Genomic DNA, 18,273 nt, shown 5'->3' on the forward strand with positions numbered 1-18,273 from the left:
GGAAAGTGGTTATGTGTGTGTTTGTGTTCATCATACAAGGTTTTCACACATAAGCAGCAAAAATAGCAGATCTAAAAGCTCACAATACGTTGCGATGAAACACTATTTTCACAACTTAACATAATGATAAAGGAATGGTGTCCACCTGACGCCTGACGGCGACGATATGAAACAAGCTGACCACTTGAGTGTTGAATACAAACTGAAAGGTGAGTAGGTGTAAATAATGATATACTGTCATGTACAATATGAATATACTGTATACATAGGCCTATATATGAATATATGTTTTGAACAGGCAGAGATGGGCAAAATACATTGAAAATTTATTTTGATACAAAATACAAATACTGGGTCAAAAAATTTATCTAAATACAAAATACAAAATCTTCCATCCCCATCGAAATACAAATTACAAAATACAAAAAAGTATTTCAAATACGTATTTCAAATACATGTATTTCAAATACTGCCCATCTCTGTGAACAGGCTGTTTCACTCACTTTTTCAGCTGATGTCCCAGACCGAACCTGTCTTTAGTTGATACCTGGAACACATCCACTGTTGGGACTGAGACACACATAGACACACAAGTGTGTGCACACACACGCACACGCACACACACGCACACACACAAGCACACATGCACACGCACAAAAGTTATGCTAAAAAAAATAACACCAGTAACGCCAGGGCTCCACTGGGCGCGTCTGCGTCGCGTCTCCGTCAGCGTCGGGAATGTGCCCTTTTAATCAATGGAGGGTGGCTCCACTGCCCGCGTTGCGTCTCCGTCACCATAAAATTGAACCGGTTCGTTTTTTGACGCACGTACGCGTGACGCAACGCGCCCAAACGCGCCCAGTGGAGCCCTGGCGTTAGACGCCCTGAGAGGAACGCATCCGCCTGGGTGACGCCATGACGGCAGACTGCTGGGCGAGGACTCCCACATGACATCAGGTCGAACTAGTTCCACACTGTGAGCTTGTAGGTCGGATATTTTGGCGAGGATATATTATTATTAAAAAATAAATTATAATATTTTTTGTATTTGTTCACATTTTGAGTGAACAAATACAAGGTACCCAATGCTTCTTGACACTTGACAAAATCATAGGCATAGTCATCAGTCATAAATCAAGGACGGACAAGGGTTTTGTTTCTCAATTCAGTGCATAATTAGATTTTAGAGGTGACATTGTAACTCTACCCACCCAGAGTTGTTTTTCCTTCACAGTCACACCATCCTCACGCACGCACGCACGCACGCACGCACGGACGCACGCACGCACGCACGCACGCACACACACACACACACACACACACACACACACACACACACACACACACACACACACACACACACACACACACGCACACACACACGCACACGCACACGCACACGCACACACACACACACACACAGGGCACCATACCACAGACAATAATTTGTATCCCATTGTTTTTAACCACGTCACATCATTTACCGCAGTTGATACGTTTGACTCACCTGTTCCATTTAGATACTGTGTCAGAGAGCAGTGGAGGCGCACTATGACAGGCTCTCGGCGGATCACATCCCATGCCAGCGCTATTTCCTCCTAATCGACAAGGTGGGGTTTAGAGATCTAAGTCTACCAGCATCTACAGTACATAATTATGCAAAACATTGAAGATTCTTCATTGGTAGTAAGACAGTGTGCTTGAGTTTTTTCTACTATGTTTTAAGCCCTAGTTTGGTCCTCCCTTACACACCTTTGTGGGGAGTCTGCCCATAATTCCGACATCCCATTATTCCAACTACGTGGCTTCACGTGTGGTTAGGGGTGGGGTTAGGGTTAGGGGTAGAGTAGCCTCGATACCCAGGCTTTCATTTCGTCTGCGCGAAAGATGAAAGCCTGGAAAAAGCCGTGGGCTGAACCAGTCTAAAAGTGGGAGTCAACCCTTCCGGGTGGGGGTCGCTCTAAATGATGTGACGTAGCGCTGCACTAGGGGGAGAGGAGGGGCCGGGGGTGACGGACAGATCGATGAGATCCAATCAGGGTGCGCGCATTTCTGAGGCGCGACCCGCCCCTCTAGACCAGAAATGTCTCTGCTTAGGTCAGGCTAGGGGTAGAGTAATCTCTCGAGGACAGCTTCTGAGCTGCGCTACTGAATCTGTCAACAGGGCCATTCAGAACGCGTATACATTGCTGCTTTTTGTTTTCAAAAGAAACAAAGAGCAGATGGCTTTAATTAACTGCTAATAATGCACACAAAAATGTTGCCTATAATGCCCTAAGAGTGGGGAAACCAATTGATTGTGATCAATCACAATTTGATTGATCACAATCAATAGGTTTCCCACTCAAATTCACGCATTCACTCTTGACGCAAAAAAAACGCATGAATAAGATATACTCACATCTAGGAAGCTGACATCAATGTGTAGATCAATATCCACATCATCAATTGCACCATATTCCCTGTCGAACGAGAGAGGAGAGAGCCATTAGCCGCATAGTGTCCCTATTCTGGAAACAATGTGAGCTTGTAGATCAGCTATTTTCAGCACAGTATACATTCAGTGAATTGGTAAACTCCTTTTCATCAGCAAATGATTCAAATGTTTCATGAAGTGCAGCCTGTTGATAATGTGGGAGTTCAGTAACCCCCAACAAAATGTGGACTCAGACACACACATATACTCTACTAGTGTATTATCCTACATTATCATGAACATATTATTATATTGTTGCGTGTTTTGAGCTTCCTGGTCTGATACTTTTTCTGTTTTTGCTGTGAGGTTTCCACCCGACAGAGACAATTATGGCCGTAGTTCACCTTTAAAAAGATGACGTGTCCCAAATGCAAAAGTGCAGGAGGAGAAAATTGAGGTGAAGGATTGAAAGAGGTAACAACGGTAAAGGTCCTTCCACACCGCAAGCGTTCAGTGTGTGCCATCTAATCAGTAAATTAATAGCTTAATGTGAAATAAACACACACACACACACACACACACACACACACACACACACACACACACACACAATCAAATAATGTAATCATCACGCTCGCACTGTGTGAGGAGCTTAAAGCCTAATTCATGCTTTGGCGCATGGCGGTGACGCGTGCCAAAATTAGCCGACCTACAAGCTCAACGCAACACGTTTCGTCCGCAACGTGTTGTGAGGTTTTGTAGGTCGGCTGTTTTCGAGGCGTATGGCAACAACACAGACTCTGACACAAACAAACAAAACTTTCTTACTTTCTCTTATATACAAATATACTGTATTCTGTGTTCCTACAATTCCCATAATGCATTATAATGTTGTAAATGTTGATGGTTCAACCGGGTATCCCTGATTTGAGCCAAAAATGTAAATACAACAACAAAGAAGTATCTACTGTATAAATACACAGACGCGTGCGTGTGTGTGCGTGCGTGCGTGCGTGCGTGCATGTCCAACATAAGCATCGGCCACTGATCGACTTAGCGGGTGCATCACCGTCGTGGACCCCGAGAGCTGTCACACGGGTGGAGCACATCATCAGAAAGGAAGCGGTGGTCACAGACAAGGTCAAAGAGAGAGCTGGATGAAGGATGAGGATGAAGGATGAGGCTGGCCGGGCTACTGCAGCGCAGTGGTGGAAAGTAACTACCGGTATACAACTATACATTCACTTAAGTACTGTACTTAAGTGAAATTCCAAGGCATTTGCACTTTCTTAGGTATTTCCAATTTCCGATTTTCCTTTTACTTCCACTGCACTACATCTCAGATCCAAATATTATACAATTACTTTGCTATATTTATTTGAAAACTTTAGTTAATTGTTACTTTGTAGATTTAGATTATTATGACAAAACATGCATTAATCACTTCAACCCTATCTACATTTTGGCCATTTGAAAATAGCAGATCTACAAGATGTGCATTTCAAACGAGCATTTCAACACATTTCAAAAGATTTGTACACAATTTGAATTTATACATTTGAAATGGGACATTCTGCATAATGAGTGATTTCTACTTTTGGTACCAATACTATTTTTTGCGACTTTTACTTGAAGCAGAGTACTGCAGTATGGATACTTTTTACTTTTGAGTATTTTTTTTCTCCACCACTGCTACTGCGTCAGGCACCCGGAACTGGGTGGCGAGGAAAACCTCACTGTGTGAGGAGCAACCTCTATGGAACAGTCTGTCTGTTCATTGGTGCATTCCTACTGTCACACCGAAACGCTGATGTTGTGCCACGAGTGCACCACAGGGAAGCCCCGGATCCCACCGGCTAGTATTTATCATTGGGAATGACAACAGCAGAGAGCTATGGCACTTTGCCACATGAGTGAACACACACACAAGCAAGTCGGCTATACAAGGTACGCACGCACGCACGCACGCACGCACGCGCACACACACACACACACACACACACACACACACACACACACACACACACACACACACACAGTCGGGCTGCTTGCAAATGCAGCCCAAAGCTAGTGGTAAACTAGCCAAATTACGGCACGAAACCGATAGCGACAAGTACTGTGACGGAAAGTTGAAATGAACTTTGAAGAGAGAGTTCAACAGGGCGTGACACTGAGGCAAGCACACACGCACACACACACACAGGCCTCTAGAGCAGTGGCTCCCAAGCGTTTTAGCCTGTGACCCAAAAGAGAAATGTGATGATTCCCCGGGACCCTAAATAGTGACAATATAGCAGATCTACAAGCTCACCACATTGAGCCACATTGTGAGCTTGTACATTAGCTATTTTCACTAGTACTTTTCTAGTTTATGTAATTTCTTAGATTGTTCGTTGATTTCTTCGTGAAACTACTGGGGAAAAAAACAGTGAATTTGCGAAAAAATGCTTTTTTGGGAACGTTTTTTGAAAATGTTTTGAGATAATTAAAAACAAATGTAGAAAACGAAGAAAAAAGAAATCACTAATGTGGTTATAGCGTTGCACCCAGGCTGCTGTCGACGCTCTGTGAGGTTGTGTTTGTGTCTCCTCTCCTCCAGTGCTTCATGGCATTAAGATTTACTACTGTAAAACATTTACTGTACAGCTGGAGGCAGAAACACTCCCCTGCTGCTGGATCAGCATTCTGTCTGTCTCTGCACGAGCATGGTGTACGCTGTCGTAGCACTCTGGACAACTATCGTACTATCTGGCACTTTGCTTCTCATTATGTATACAGTATGTGTGTGTGTGTGTGTGTGTGTGTGTGTGTGTGTGTGTGTGTGTGTGTGTGTGTGTGTGTGTGTGTGTGTGTGTGTGTGTGTGTGTGTGTGCGTGCGTGCGTGCGTGTTGCTCCCATCGATCGGTGGCCAGTCAAAATCGGGTGCTCTGATCGATCGGTGGCTGGTCAAAATTGGGTGCTCTGATCGATCGGTGGCCGGTCAAAATCGGCCGATCACCGATCCAATTGACTCGATCGGCCGTCACCAAACTTACCGATCCGATTAAAAAAAAAGCCCAAAGAAATCATTATCGGCCTATCATGAAAACAAAAATCAGTGATTGGGATCGGCCCCCAAAATACATGATCGGAGCACCTCTAATATGTGGTTCCCAAACGTTTTAGCTCATGGCCCGGGACCCAATCTAGTGAAAATAGCAGATCTACAAGCTCCGAGCTCGTATAGCTATATTCACTAGGCAGTGCCTGACCGCTCCAACACACACGCACACGCACACGCACACACACACACACACACACACACACACACACACACACACACACACACACACACAATACAAGTGTAGTTGCACCACTCAGTTCAGACAGGTCTGAATTATTTGATTTATTACATTTTATTCATGAAATACGTTTGAAATGTGTTGGAATAAAAATATATATTATATCAAATGGACCAGCTTCATCGGGAATCGCGCATTTGCATTTTGCTAAGAGTTTACGTTACTTGAATTGATATTGATTTATTAGTGAACTAATTTATTCATTTATTAGTGAATACATTTTCCTCATTTTTGCAGATGGGCTTCCAGATTGACTCGAGTATAATACTTCTGTCCACCACTACGCACGGATGCACATACTGTACACACATACACGCACAGGGGCGAAAACATAATCTCTGTCTCCCCGGCCTGGTGGTAGTTAACAAAGCAGCAGTGTTGGTTGTGGAATTTGTGCAGTGCCACAGGGGACAGGCTGCGTAAGAGGCAGCTCATCTATCTCATATAGCAGCATGCGTACAGTACAGTACAGTACTGTACAGTACCTCCCGGGACTGAAACCAGGACAAAAGGTCTGCAACATAAGCTACACTATGTATTCAATATTTGTCAAGCTAAATTTGTACGTGCATTATACTTTTTTTAATGCTGCATAACCAGAATGCGATGAGGCGTACGTGTTGTCCTCAGCTGAACTGCAGCAGTTCAAAGGCAACACGAACAGCAGTTAACGGTGCATTATAGAATAGAACAGTGGTCCTCAACCATTTCAGGCCATGAACCTGCCATAATCATATTTGAACCACACACACACACACACACACACACACACACCCTGACAAGCACTTGGAATTGCAGCAGTTGAGGCATTTAGTTTGACCCGTTCCACATATTTGCACAATATTGTGAAACGCTACAGATCTACAAGATGTCGATCAGCTATTTTCACAATGTTTGCCTCTTTCTTATATTATTTGACAATTTGGCCAATGTTTGACCAGTTTTTATAGTATAGTTTGTTGGTTATTTTTCATGCAGTAATGGTCTCTTTTTTTCATTGCATGTTTTTCTTTTTCTTTGCATGGGGACTCACAGGTTGAGAACCACTGCATTAGAATAATAATAGTGACAGCACTGGGCCGATCGAGGCTCGATAACACCAAAGCAGTACGACACCCATTAACTATACAACAACCTTGATGTGCCCTTGAGCAGGTCAATAATAGAGGCTATGCGTGTGACATCATCATAGCCGGGAACGCCTACTGAGTGGCAAAAAACAAAAAACTGCTTTCTGGCTTTGACAGCCCATACATTCAAACAGAAATATCTGATTGTATTAAACCAGTGGTTTTCAAACATATTCATATCAAGGCCCATTACTTTTAGAGCCACCGACCACTGATGAGATTTAGTCAAAACTTTGCCTCATTATTTTTGTATTGTTGTCGGATAAGATTTTGTCCACAATTCCATGCTGTATCGATGTGGTACCATACAGTAGGAGAGATAACAAGCAAACGGTCGAAATAACAATTATTCTACATTCCCTAATGTGAGACTTGTAAATTAAGTAATCACTAATCAAGCAGATATTTAACAATAGTTGAACTCTTGAGAGTGTAAAATGAAACCAAACGGACCCGTAAGGGTCCGTTTGGTTTCATTTAAATATCTATAAGGGTCCATTTGGTTACCAATTTTCCATTATTTAGCTGGGGATCACCAGTGGTCCTTGAGGGGTTCCAGACCACTGGTTGAAAACACACTGTATTAAACAACGTTAGACTTACGTCATTGTAGCTGTACTGAAAGCTTGAATTATCCTCGTTTTATCTGCACAGTCTCTGTTTCATGAAAACCCACCATACACATGTTATGTGCTATACTTTCTATAGAGCACCGTACGCAGGACTGTTTCCAACGAGCACTTCCAAACTCCCAATAATGCTCCATGCTGCTCAATGTCTTGCCACTCAGTCTAGGATGTGCATACTCTATAAAAGAAAATGCTAATCAGGACCTCAGACAAAAAGAACGGTGTAGTGCCTAAAGTCCTATACTTAATGTCACTACTGGTTGCCGACGGCCAGGTGGAAGCTCTTACGTGTGCCAGTACAAACTGATCTCCAAAACATGTCCGTTGAGTTTAACTTTGCTTTATTTTCCGCAGTCATTTTCCTATATGACATAACAGATACAATAATCAGAAAGAAACACTAACAAACACAGGCGACCAGCCCTCCTGAACACAGTAGAAAACTGTTAGCCTCTGCCGTCTGCCACTGGCAACACCTGTACCTGATCAGGAGCCTGGTTAAGTACCTGGGCTGGCCCAGACACTGACCAAGCTGCAGTGACACTGTCAATCAGCAAATCATTAGGTCATAATGGCTCTTACAAACGGTGCAGAAGAACGAGTACCTGAGAGATACTGCATGGGGGCCGTACAAATCCCTCACTGCCTGCAGGTCGGCCTCCAGCTGAGGATGTTTATGGAGCTCCCCATCGTAGTTCACCTATACGTACACAAACACACACACATTTATGTAGAAGTTCAATCTTTTGAAAATATAGCAGATCTACAAGCTAATTGGAGTTTCTGAAATTGCTACAATGTGTATTTCTATCTGTTCTTGTATTGTCTTAATTGTATAAAAACTATGCAAAACTCAACAAATAAAATTACAGAAAGTACACTCAACCAAAATCAATACCAAAGTGACACTTTCAGGCGGAAACCTGATATGTCAAAAACCGTTACTGTTCAGGAAATGGAAGTTAAGTTTCAGAAATAGTGATAATAGCAGATCTACAGACTCACAACATGCCGCATTGGAGCTCACTGTGAGCTTGTAGATCTTCTATTTTCATTAATGTAAAAATCTAAATCTAAATCTAAATCTAAAAAGTATAGGCTATAGATTAAAAAAATAAAAATAAACTATTCATTCAGCGTTTGCCACAGCAAAAATGCAGGCAGCACCTGGAAACATCCGGGGCAGGCAAGGTGACGGTGTCTCTCTTAACAGCTCACAGAATAATTATAGTAGCATTGTGTGGAGGAATCAAATGAAACCGTCAGAAGTGATGTCCTGCACTATATGATGAATTCCTGTTCTGTACTTTAGCTACATAGAAATGTCTATTTGTATGTCTCTAAATGTCTGTATGTCTTTAAATGTTTTGATGAATTGAACAATGTGGACCCTGTTGTAAACAAGTGTAATGCTTAATTGGGTCGTCCACTCACAGTTGACAGTCTTTGTATTGAGTTTGTGCTTAAAATGTACTGTAAATTCTACAAACTGTTAATAAATATTTCAATCAATCAATCAATCTGGCAGCTTAAATAGCGGTTTATTATGCTTAGATCAAATACCAAGCAAGTGCTGTCAGGAACAAGAATAAAATGCTGTCATTAAAGGGAAGACATACTGATATGACATGAATACCTGCCCACACACATTTCAGCAGGTCTGTCTGTCTGTCTGTCTGTCTGTCTGTCCGTCTGTCTCTCCGTCTGTCTAGCCCTCCACGTCACTTCTCCATACATCTGGCCAGCTTGTTGGTGCTTTGCGCTCCTGTGTCTTTCTGCAGTACATAAGTAAGTAAGTAGCCTTGCCGAGCCATGAGGCCCATAGGGCAGGATCGAGCCTATCTCCTGTTTCTGTATAGCGTGAGGCAGCTTGATGTACAAGTACACCCCCTGGACATGACGCTAGTATGTCGCAGGGACTTACCCCCAATCCAACGCTTGATGCTGAGTGTCAAGCAGGGAGGCACTGGGTCCCATTTTTACAGTCTTTGGTATGACCCGGCCGGGGATCGAACCCCGACCTCCCAGTCTCAGGGCGGACACTCTAACCACAAGGCCACTGATCTGGTTCTGCAGTACATCCAAGTGTGTTAATGTTGGACGTCCTCGTGAGCAGTGCATGTGTGTTTGTTCCCACAGCACCAATTTGCTGGCTGCCATCTCTTAGTGTCAGATACGTCGCTGACAATTCTGTTGCCCTACTCTGTATAATGTATTTGTGCTGCCCCCTCCCGACAAGAGCGCTGTGTTTCCTTACGTAGATCAGCTACATTTGTTGTTTGCGAGGACGCACACACAGGCACTCATTATTACGCGGCGGAACCGCGGAGAAAATTGTTATTATGAGGGTCAGCTCAGCACGTTTTGGCACATTTTGTTGCCACTCTCGGCATGTTGCCCTCCTCGCAGTGCATATTGCGCGTATACTGTATGTAGCGACGGTACTGCTTAGTGTCTTTGGCAGTGTCCTGCTGTCTTTGGCAGTGTCCTGCTTATTGTCTTTGGCAGTGTCCTGCTTAGTCTCAATCTCCTGTCTGCTATTTTCTTGCTCACCCGTGGCATTCCATACATACATATACAGTACATTTGTACTCTTGCTGATGTTAAGTACTGCACGCAACATTCTGGTGTAGCACCTGTCTAGAGACTTCTGCAGGGTTGGTTTCAGGATCCAGCATTCACTGCCGTATACAGTAGATGAATCCACATTGGTGGTGCCCTGGGTGCAGCCATTACTGAGGTTTACACCTCATCACTGATTAGCTACACCTGGACTACAGGGCACCGCTCCATTGGTTCAGTGCCCTGTAGGCCAGCTGTAGCTAATCAGTGCTGAGGTGTAAAGCTGCGCTTAATGCTACACCTCAGCAATGGCTACACCCAGGACACCCATCTGTGTATTCGTCTATAGAGCGTCGCAGTCCCTCCCCCTTTCAGAACGACGAGTGGCCCAGGAAATGAAAAAACAAAACAAATAGTGTTGTCTCCTGCCTTTATTTTCTTCTTATAAATTATTTGATCGGCCCAAAACATTGTGTTCATTGTCATGATTTGTCACGATCCGAGTAGGCTTTGTCTGCGGCGTAACCGTCTTTAAATAAATACTTAAAGAAAATCCTATGGTCAGAATGCATTGCATTTCATTTGCTGGGCCACTCGTCGTTCTGAAAGGGGGAGGGACTGCGACGCTCTATAGGAGAACAGACTGTAGCAGGGCTGAGACATTTTATTGCCATTCATTATCACCTCAGAAGATTCATTGGACAAATGTATCACAGAGCTCTGGAATGTAATTTTCATAATCTATCCATACACTTACGAAACATGTGTGCATGTGAATGTGTGTGTGTGTGTGTGTGTGTGTGTGTGTGTGTGTGTGTGTGTGTGTGTGTGTGTGTGTGTGTGTGTGTGTGTGTGTGTGTGTGTGTGTGTGTCTGTGTTTACGTCTGCTCGCTGCTAAAAGCGTTTGGTGAATGTGTTTCTGAACCAATTTCAGAACATCACCCCTTCAGGCTATGGGACGTTAGTGTCTACGCTACATCCAGGTGGAGTTTTGTTTGTTTACAATGAGACACAGACAGCCAGCTCGGATGTTTGCTACTGTGTGACTTATTTCTAACCTATAATGTTTTCAGATATACATATTTTAGCGTGCTGATTACGTTTTAAATGAGTAATACACTGTCTGCATGTCATCTTGAATAATAAGAGAAGTTATGTACTCAAGCAGCTGTGTTTGGAGGAATGTGCAGCGATGGGAATAAAACAGGTGAATGAAATCAAGATAATTTTGTATTCATGCAACACTCGACACATCATCACGCATCACGTTTCCGTTAAAAGGAAGTAATTAAACTTAATTGGCTTTTCGTGGACTTTTGATATAAAAATAGTAAATACACACAAATGGAAATGTTCCCATTTTGTGTGTGTGTGTGTGTGTGTGTGTGTGTGTGTGTGTGTGTGTGTGTGTGTACATGTGCATGCATGTTTGTGTTATCCTTTTAGCATTTATTGCGTGTAATTGTACTTGCTGTACTGTTTTAATGAAGTATTCAATCAATCAATCAATATGAGTGATTTGTCATGATTCTTTTTAAACTGTAGACGGTTGCTGCAGCGCCACATTAGGACAATTGGCCCACAACGCCGGTTGAGGCGTTTGGTATTTAGGACTGAACCTGAACCGATCTACAAGCTCACAACGCATCACATCTAATTTGTTACATTTTCTTTGTTGTTTTGTGAAGACTTTTTAAGATTTTTAAAGACAGCTATTCTCTTATCCCATTTAGACCTGAGACATCTAAATCCCGACCTAAGATTTCTGAAAAACTTAAAATATTTATTCACAAACAAACAAAAAAGTATGTTTCTATACTGTAAATAATAGCGTATTTAAATTGATAACAAAATATTTATAAAACAAACATTTATGTTGCTATAGTCTTCTGCCTACACCATCTCCTAATATGTACGAATAGGGGAAGGGGATCAACGTCCCGTGATTCCCTCGTTTGACCTGGCAAACATTTGGATGTGTGAATATGATTATTGGCAGAAGCGTGGAAAGTTTAGAATATTTGGCAGTCCTGTTTTAATTTTGTTCACCACATCAGTGGTTGTTGCAATTGCCTGCACTACAATACTTCACGCTCTTACGTGTACGTTACCTGCAGTTCCAATGGTGAAAGCTTTGTTGTTTCACCACGTGAAAGGAGAATTCCATGCTAGAAGGCTTTCTTACCTTTATTTGTATAGTTGTTACAAATTAATTGAATTGCATTGAATGGGGATTGAGGTGTTGTGTTAATTTGCTTATTTCCATCGAAATAAGTAGTAAAGTGTGCCGCTTGGGATATTATTTACATTATGAAGAGAGGATATATACAAAAAAGAAAAAAAAATTGAGCGATGGAAATAAGCGAATTAGCACAACACCCATAGCCCCATTCAATTCCCATCCAATTCAATTAAATTCATTCAGGGCTTATGGTAGGGGAAATAGCCAATAAGGAGGTGTTAAGGTAAGAATGCCTTCTAGCCTGGAATTCTCCTTTAAGGAATGGTGCATTCAGCCACGCCCCGAAATACCCATATGTGTGTCTCAAAGAACACTGTACATAGCAACAACAACACAAAGTAATTGGCCTATAATATTTTCCTCCACACAGAGGAAAGCCTGCTTTTCATTCCAAACTGACCACTGTGATCTGGTCTAGGCCACACCTAGCTATAGTCACACTATGAGTTAGAATACATCATTTTGTATCCCTCGGTTATTTCTATTCCTCTGACAGGTTGTCTGGTCGCCTGTCCGTCCGTCCGTCCATCTGCCATGGCCTTGTGAACGCCTTGAGGGCATTTCAGTCCACTTGGACTCTACAGGTGCTCGAAGGTCAAAGGTCAGTGTGGTGCACTTGTTATTTGTGAAATGTGATAAAGCAATGAACTGCTGAGTCAACATTAGAGTGTAGTGTCGCTGAGCAGAGCATGTGAGCGGAGCGGAGCGCGGAGCGAGCGAGGAGCGGGGGGATTTTGACGTGAGCGCGGAGCGGGTTTTTAAATGTGTCAGATTGACTTCCGGAGCGAGAACTGTCCTCCGCTCCGTTGTTGCTGCAACATGCGGTCTGAAACGAAGGCCTTCAGGTTTAATTAGCCAATTTCAGGAAAACAGCATTTTATTTTTCCCCCGTCATTTCTTTCTGCTGAGCGGAGCGGGCATCTGAGTGTAGCCTCGGAGCGAGCACGGAGCGGGGAGCGCTCCATGAGTAAATGAAGGTGAGCGCTGAGCGAGCGAGGAGCGGCGTGGGGGGAGTTGAACGTGAGCGCGGAGCGAGCGTAACAAAAGCCGTCGAGAGCGAAGAGCGGAATTATCGGCCGCTCCGCTCCGCTCACATGCTCTGCCGCTGAGTCAACATTAGAATGTGTCGTGTCGTTGTTATTAGTGAAATGTGATAAAGCAATATAGTGCTGAGTGGACATTAAAGGTATAGTATATGCTGTGTTACCTGGCCTCCATAGTAGAACTCCTCAGAGTCATTGTCTCCCTCTGAGTCCTCCTCTGGTGCATAATGGACCTGGAAGACACAGCACAGCACACTGTCATCTGCATAGCCTCGCTGGCATGCCGGCACACACACACGCACGCACGCACGCACGCACATCTTGTACAACTATATTTCATATTAGTTTAATTTTTTGCTTAAATCAATGCCCTACTTTAGACTGTGTCGTGTATCCTAGTCTCTCGAGTTTTATTTTTTGACGATGCGTTCTCAGATTGCGTATAGCCTAAGTAGCGAGCATGAAGATGTGCTATTTTCGAGAAGAAGACAGAATTTTGGGAGAGGGAGAGCAGGGAGAAAAACAATTGAGCAAATTGTCAAGGATACTGTAAGGGTCTCATAACATAACTGACCCTCTCCTCCAGGTCAGAGCAACAGTCATCTATGCTGGTCACACAGTCACATGCTAAAAGCTACTATACAGAATACCAGATGAGTCCTCATGGATCTGCACATATTCAACAACAACAAGAACAACACTGGACTGGACTAAAACTCCAAGCGAAACTCGCATGTCTCCTCTCCCCTATGCTGGTCACTCTGTTTCACACTCATTCCTTCAGAACACTGCACTCACAGTTAAAGCCAACCTAGCAGACAAGTCCTCCCTACCAGACTCAATCTTTCTATCTTGTTCCCCAGCATTCAGGTTCCTCATTGCTTGCACCACACCCCAGAACACCACTGACACACTGCCGCACATCCTGAATGGCTGCTATGCATAGGGATGTACATACAGTAGCACGCCATGATAGAATAGTGGAAATCATGACCACGGCCATTAAACCGTTATACCAATCACTCCAACATACCTTCTCAGAGCTAGGTGATAGGAGCAGACTATTTGTTTTTATGTTTGGCAACTATTTGTTTTTATGTTTGGTTTATGCCTAAAGAAGAGGCAAAAGGGCTGTGCAAAGTATTGTGCCGTCTCTGCTATAATTGGCAGCCGCAATATATAGTGGAAACGCGTATTTACTTAAACCCATAGAGTACTGAGAGACATGCCTATTGTATCATGAAAACATATATCGTGATGTTGTGAATGTAACCTTACTGCACCTTTGGGCTTGGGTGGGTGATTCCTGGTATATTTAGTTTGTCAACCACTCATTACAAAGTTACTATAAATCTGATGTACTCGCTAGAAGGATATTGTTGAGAAAACAATTGTACAATTGAAATGTCACATTCACCAGGCCCTCTGGAGAGCAAGGGAATCCTGGAGAGTAAGGGCCCCTGGAGAGCAAGGCCCTCTTGAGAGCAAGGGAATCCTGGAGATTAAGGGCCCCTGGAGAGCAAGGCCCCCTGCAGCAAGGCCCTCTGGAGAGCAAGGTCCCCTGGAGAGCAAGGCCCTCTGGAGAGCAAGGTCCCCTGGAGAGCAAGGCCCTCTGAAGAGCAAGGCCCTCTGAAGAGCAAGGCCCCCTGCAGCATGGCCCCCTGCAGCAAGGCCCCCTGCAGCAAGGCCCCCTGCAGCAAGGCCCTCTGGAGAGCAAGGCCCCCTGGAGAGCAAGGCCCCCTGGAGAGCAAGGCCCTCTGGGCAATCAGGCCCTACGGAGAGAAAGGTACCATGGAGAGAAAGGCCATCCGGAGAGCCAGGTGATCGATCCTCTGACTTGCTTGATGTTAATCTGCCACAGATAGATCACATTTACTATGAAAACCTGCATTTCTGTGTGTCACGTCATACCTCCATATATGGTCACGCCTCATGACACCACGCTTCCATATATGGTCACGCCTTGTGACATCATGGAGACCCTTAGATCTCCATACAGTATATATAGTTGTCAGTTCATCACGCCTCGTGACACGTTCCATATATCGCTATATATATCCCCATGAACCCTGGCCATACCTGTTTTTCATTGTGCATTTTTTGGGTCAAAGTTGATAAAAGGCAGGATACAACACTATTTGTTTTGTTTTTCTTCTTACTAATTATTTGATCGGCCCAAAACATTGTAATTATTGTCATGATTTGTCACGATCCGAGTTGGCTTTGTCCGCGGCGTAACCATCTTTAAATAAATACTTTTTGAAAAGCCTATGGAGAAAATGAATGGAGAATCATTTCCTGGGCCACTTGTCGTTCTGAAAGGGGGCGGGACTGCGACGCTCTATACAGCAAGGAATTATGGAATATTACAAAATATTCAAAGTTTGGGGTCGAGGGGCTAAATCTCTTCAAATGGTGGTTCGACCGTGGCCTCATATGAAAAAGGTTGAAACCACTGGCCTAAATTGTAAGTATTTATAAAACCAAAAACCGACAGACACACTTTTTGACTTTTGCGTGAGATACGATAAGTGGTTTCTGTCCGACAGCAACAACATATTTGGGTAGATAATTGTCGGGCAGCCTGGGCAGTACGGGGGTGTCATCCTACCTGGTTCTTCTCTATGTGAAGTTTGGTCTTGATGGACAGGCCACTGGTTGCATCATTACTCAGCTTGATCTCTGTCGACGAGAAATAACGAGGAAACAAAATCCATTCGGAACAGTTTCATGTCAGTTCTGTACTCTAACTTTACATTTCACTCACACATGCCAATTAGGAAAACTCGAGACAAAATATTAAATTGTGATACTATTCACACAGCGAGAGAATAGCCCATCTATACAAAACAACTCTTCTCATTACCTGTTCTCAACTGACAGGCTGGCATACAGCACTATTACAAACCAAAAAATGTCTCCCGCTACAATTATTTATAAACTTTAGTTACTAGTTAGGATTATTAACCCATTAAAACCGGGAAAGCGCATCTGTGTCATTTTTGTTGCGTTGGCTATTAAAAAATAGCAGATCTATGATCTGGGGGGGGGGGGGGGGTGGCTCCCCAGTTCAAATATGTATGTAGGATTATTTGATTCCTTTTTTTCCCCCCATTTTTCACCAAGTCACAAAGCAACAATGAGCTTCAAACTGTTCTGATTCACTCTATTCACTCTAATAGAACAAAGATGTATCCCCAGAACGGGCACAAAGCAGTGTGCACCATACGTCTCCATTTTCCACCACTAAACAAAGTTTGGCGGTGACGCACGTTGAAAATAGCCAACCTACAACCTCAATCCACGGCGCATTGTGAGCTTGTCAGCTATTTTCAACACCTATTTTCAACACCGCCCTGCAACGGAGCATACATTTGGCTTAAGTGTTTGACATATCAAATCCACTTAAAATGTGTGCCTGGGGGAAAAGAAAGAAAGGAAAAAGGAATTCTGAAGGTCCATCCTAATGATGGCACTGTAATAATTACTGTCAAACCATTAGGAACATTTAATATGGTCCAGCTAAAATGCATGGTGTATACCAGAAATTGCCAGCAATCTGGCACTTACCTGCTGCAATGCGATGGAAAATAACAGGAATTGGGTCCGTGGTGATTAAAACCTCGTCATCATTTTCAGAATTGGACACGTAGGTGTTGTCTGCAATGAAAGCATTAAAATGGATGTCTGCAGCTATAATCAGGGGTACAATAGACAGTCTCAGTCATAGATATAGATATTTTCCAAAAATCTTGAGAAACTTGTGAAAAACTATGTTTTTGAAACATTTTAACTACACCGATCTTATATGGGGGCACTAAATACTTTCAGATGGGGCTTCTCTGTCAAAAACTATATTAATCTGGGTGTCCTTGATACGAAAAGGCTGGAGAACCACACTGTCCTAGTGAATTCCTGTAGCCCGCAGCAGAACGGTTGGTCCAAAATGAATGACTGCACTAATCATCCATGGCCGTTAACTTCCTTGCGTGACATGATGCCCCCAAAGTGGCTCTCTTGTCACCACACAGACCTAATAGCGCATCAAGTTAATGAACACATAAATGTGTGTTAGGTCATAGCACTGAGGCCAGAACAGAGCGGAGAGCGTGACGACAGAGAGCGGGACGTGACCCCGTGGCTTTGACCTTTCAGCACTCAACAATCCATTTCCCCAGCAAAAATAAAAAACAAAAAAACACGGAGCCTCGCAGGCTCTTACAGTGGCAGTTGCTGTACACTATAGAGCAGTGGTTCTCAACCTGTGGGTCGGGGACCCCGAGGGGGCGCTGCCCACAATAACTTTGAGCGGGTTCCCACATCACAGTGAAGTGACAATTGAATGACTTTTAAGACGTTTTTCATAACCCCCCCCCCCATCCCCGATGCCCCCAAAAGGCAATTCCTGCATCAAAAGTAATCAATAAAACAAAATCAACTATTGTCACAGGCTATATTTATCGAACAAAATGTAATGCTTCAACTCCAACAGCTCCCAAGTGCTTATCAGATTCAGGTTGGGGGATGGTGTGTGTGTGTGTGTGGTTCGAGGGGGGGGGGGGGGGGGGGCTCCCCAGTTCAAATTAATTATGATTATTTTTGGGAGGTCCCCAGTTCAAATATTATTATTTTGGGGGGGGGGGGACAGTGTAATGTTTTATTCTCAACGTTTTAAGTAAGTAAACGTCTTCTTCCACCACTGCCAACGCCATCAGAATCCTACTTTGTCGGAGTTCATTGGGTGTGCTGTAAGTGACTTTGAGAGCAGTGCAGTGTAAGTCAATGAAGAGGCTATCTTTGGCATGTCTATTTATAATCAATCTACTGAAGATATCCGACTAAAAGTTGGGAGTTACCATGGTAACTACACAACCCAAACCTTGAACCAAAGTGTCACTGTGCTTTAAAGG

General features: G+C 43.6%; 1 protein-coding gene across 2 annotated transcripts in view; it reads right to left on the reverse strand.

The window, feature by feature from the left end:
- parp8 (poly (ADP-ribose) polymerase family, member 8) overlaps positions 1–18,273 on the reverse strand; it is a 63,803-nt gene that overhangs the window by 25,037 nt on the left and 20,493 nt on the right. For both annotated transcript variants that reach the window (XM_083784293.1, XM_083784292.1), the window contains exons 4-10: positions 16,934–17,023; positions 15,975–16,045; positions 13,528–13,596; positions 8,122–8,216; positions 2,402–2,462; positions 1,508–1,598; positions 504–570 (exon numbers count right to left, since the gene is read on the reverse strand). In XM_083784293.1, the coding sequence (XP_083640419.1) occupies positions 504–570; positions 1,508–1,598; positions 2,402–2,462; positions 8,122–8,216; positions 13,528–13,596; positions 15,975–16,045; positions 16,934–17,023 (544 nt within the window). The remainder of the gene's footprint in view (positions 1–503; positions 571–1,507; positions 1,599–2,401; positions 2,463–8,121; positions 8,217–13,527; positions 13,597–15,974; positions 16,046–16,933; positions 17,024–18,273) is intronic.

The sequence above is a fragment of the Protomyctophum parallelum genome, assembly GCF_964188405.1.
Source record: "Protomyctophum parallelum genome assembly, chromosome: 15".
Taxonomy (NCBI): domain Eukaryota; kingdom Metazoa; phylum Chordata; class Actinopteri; order Myctophiformes; family Myctophidae; genus Protomyctophum; species Protomyctophum parallelum.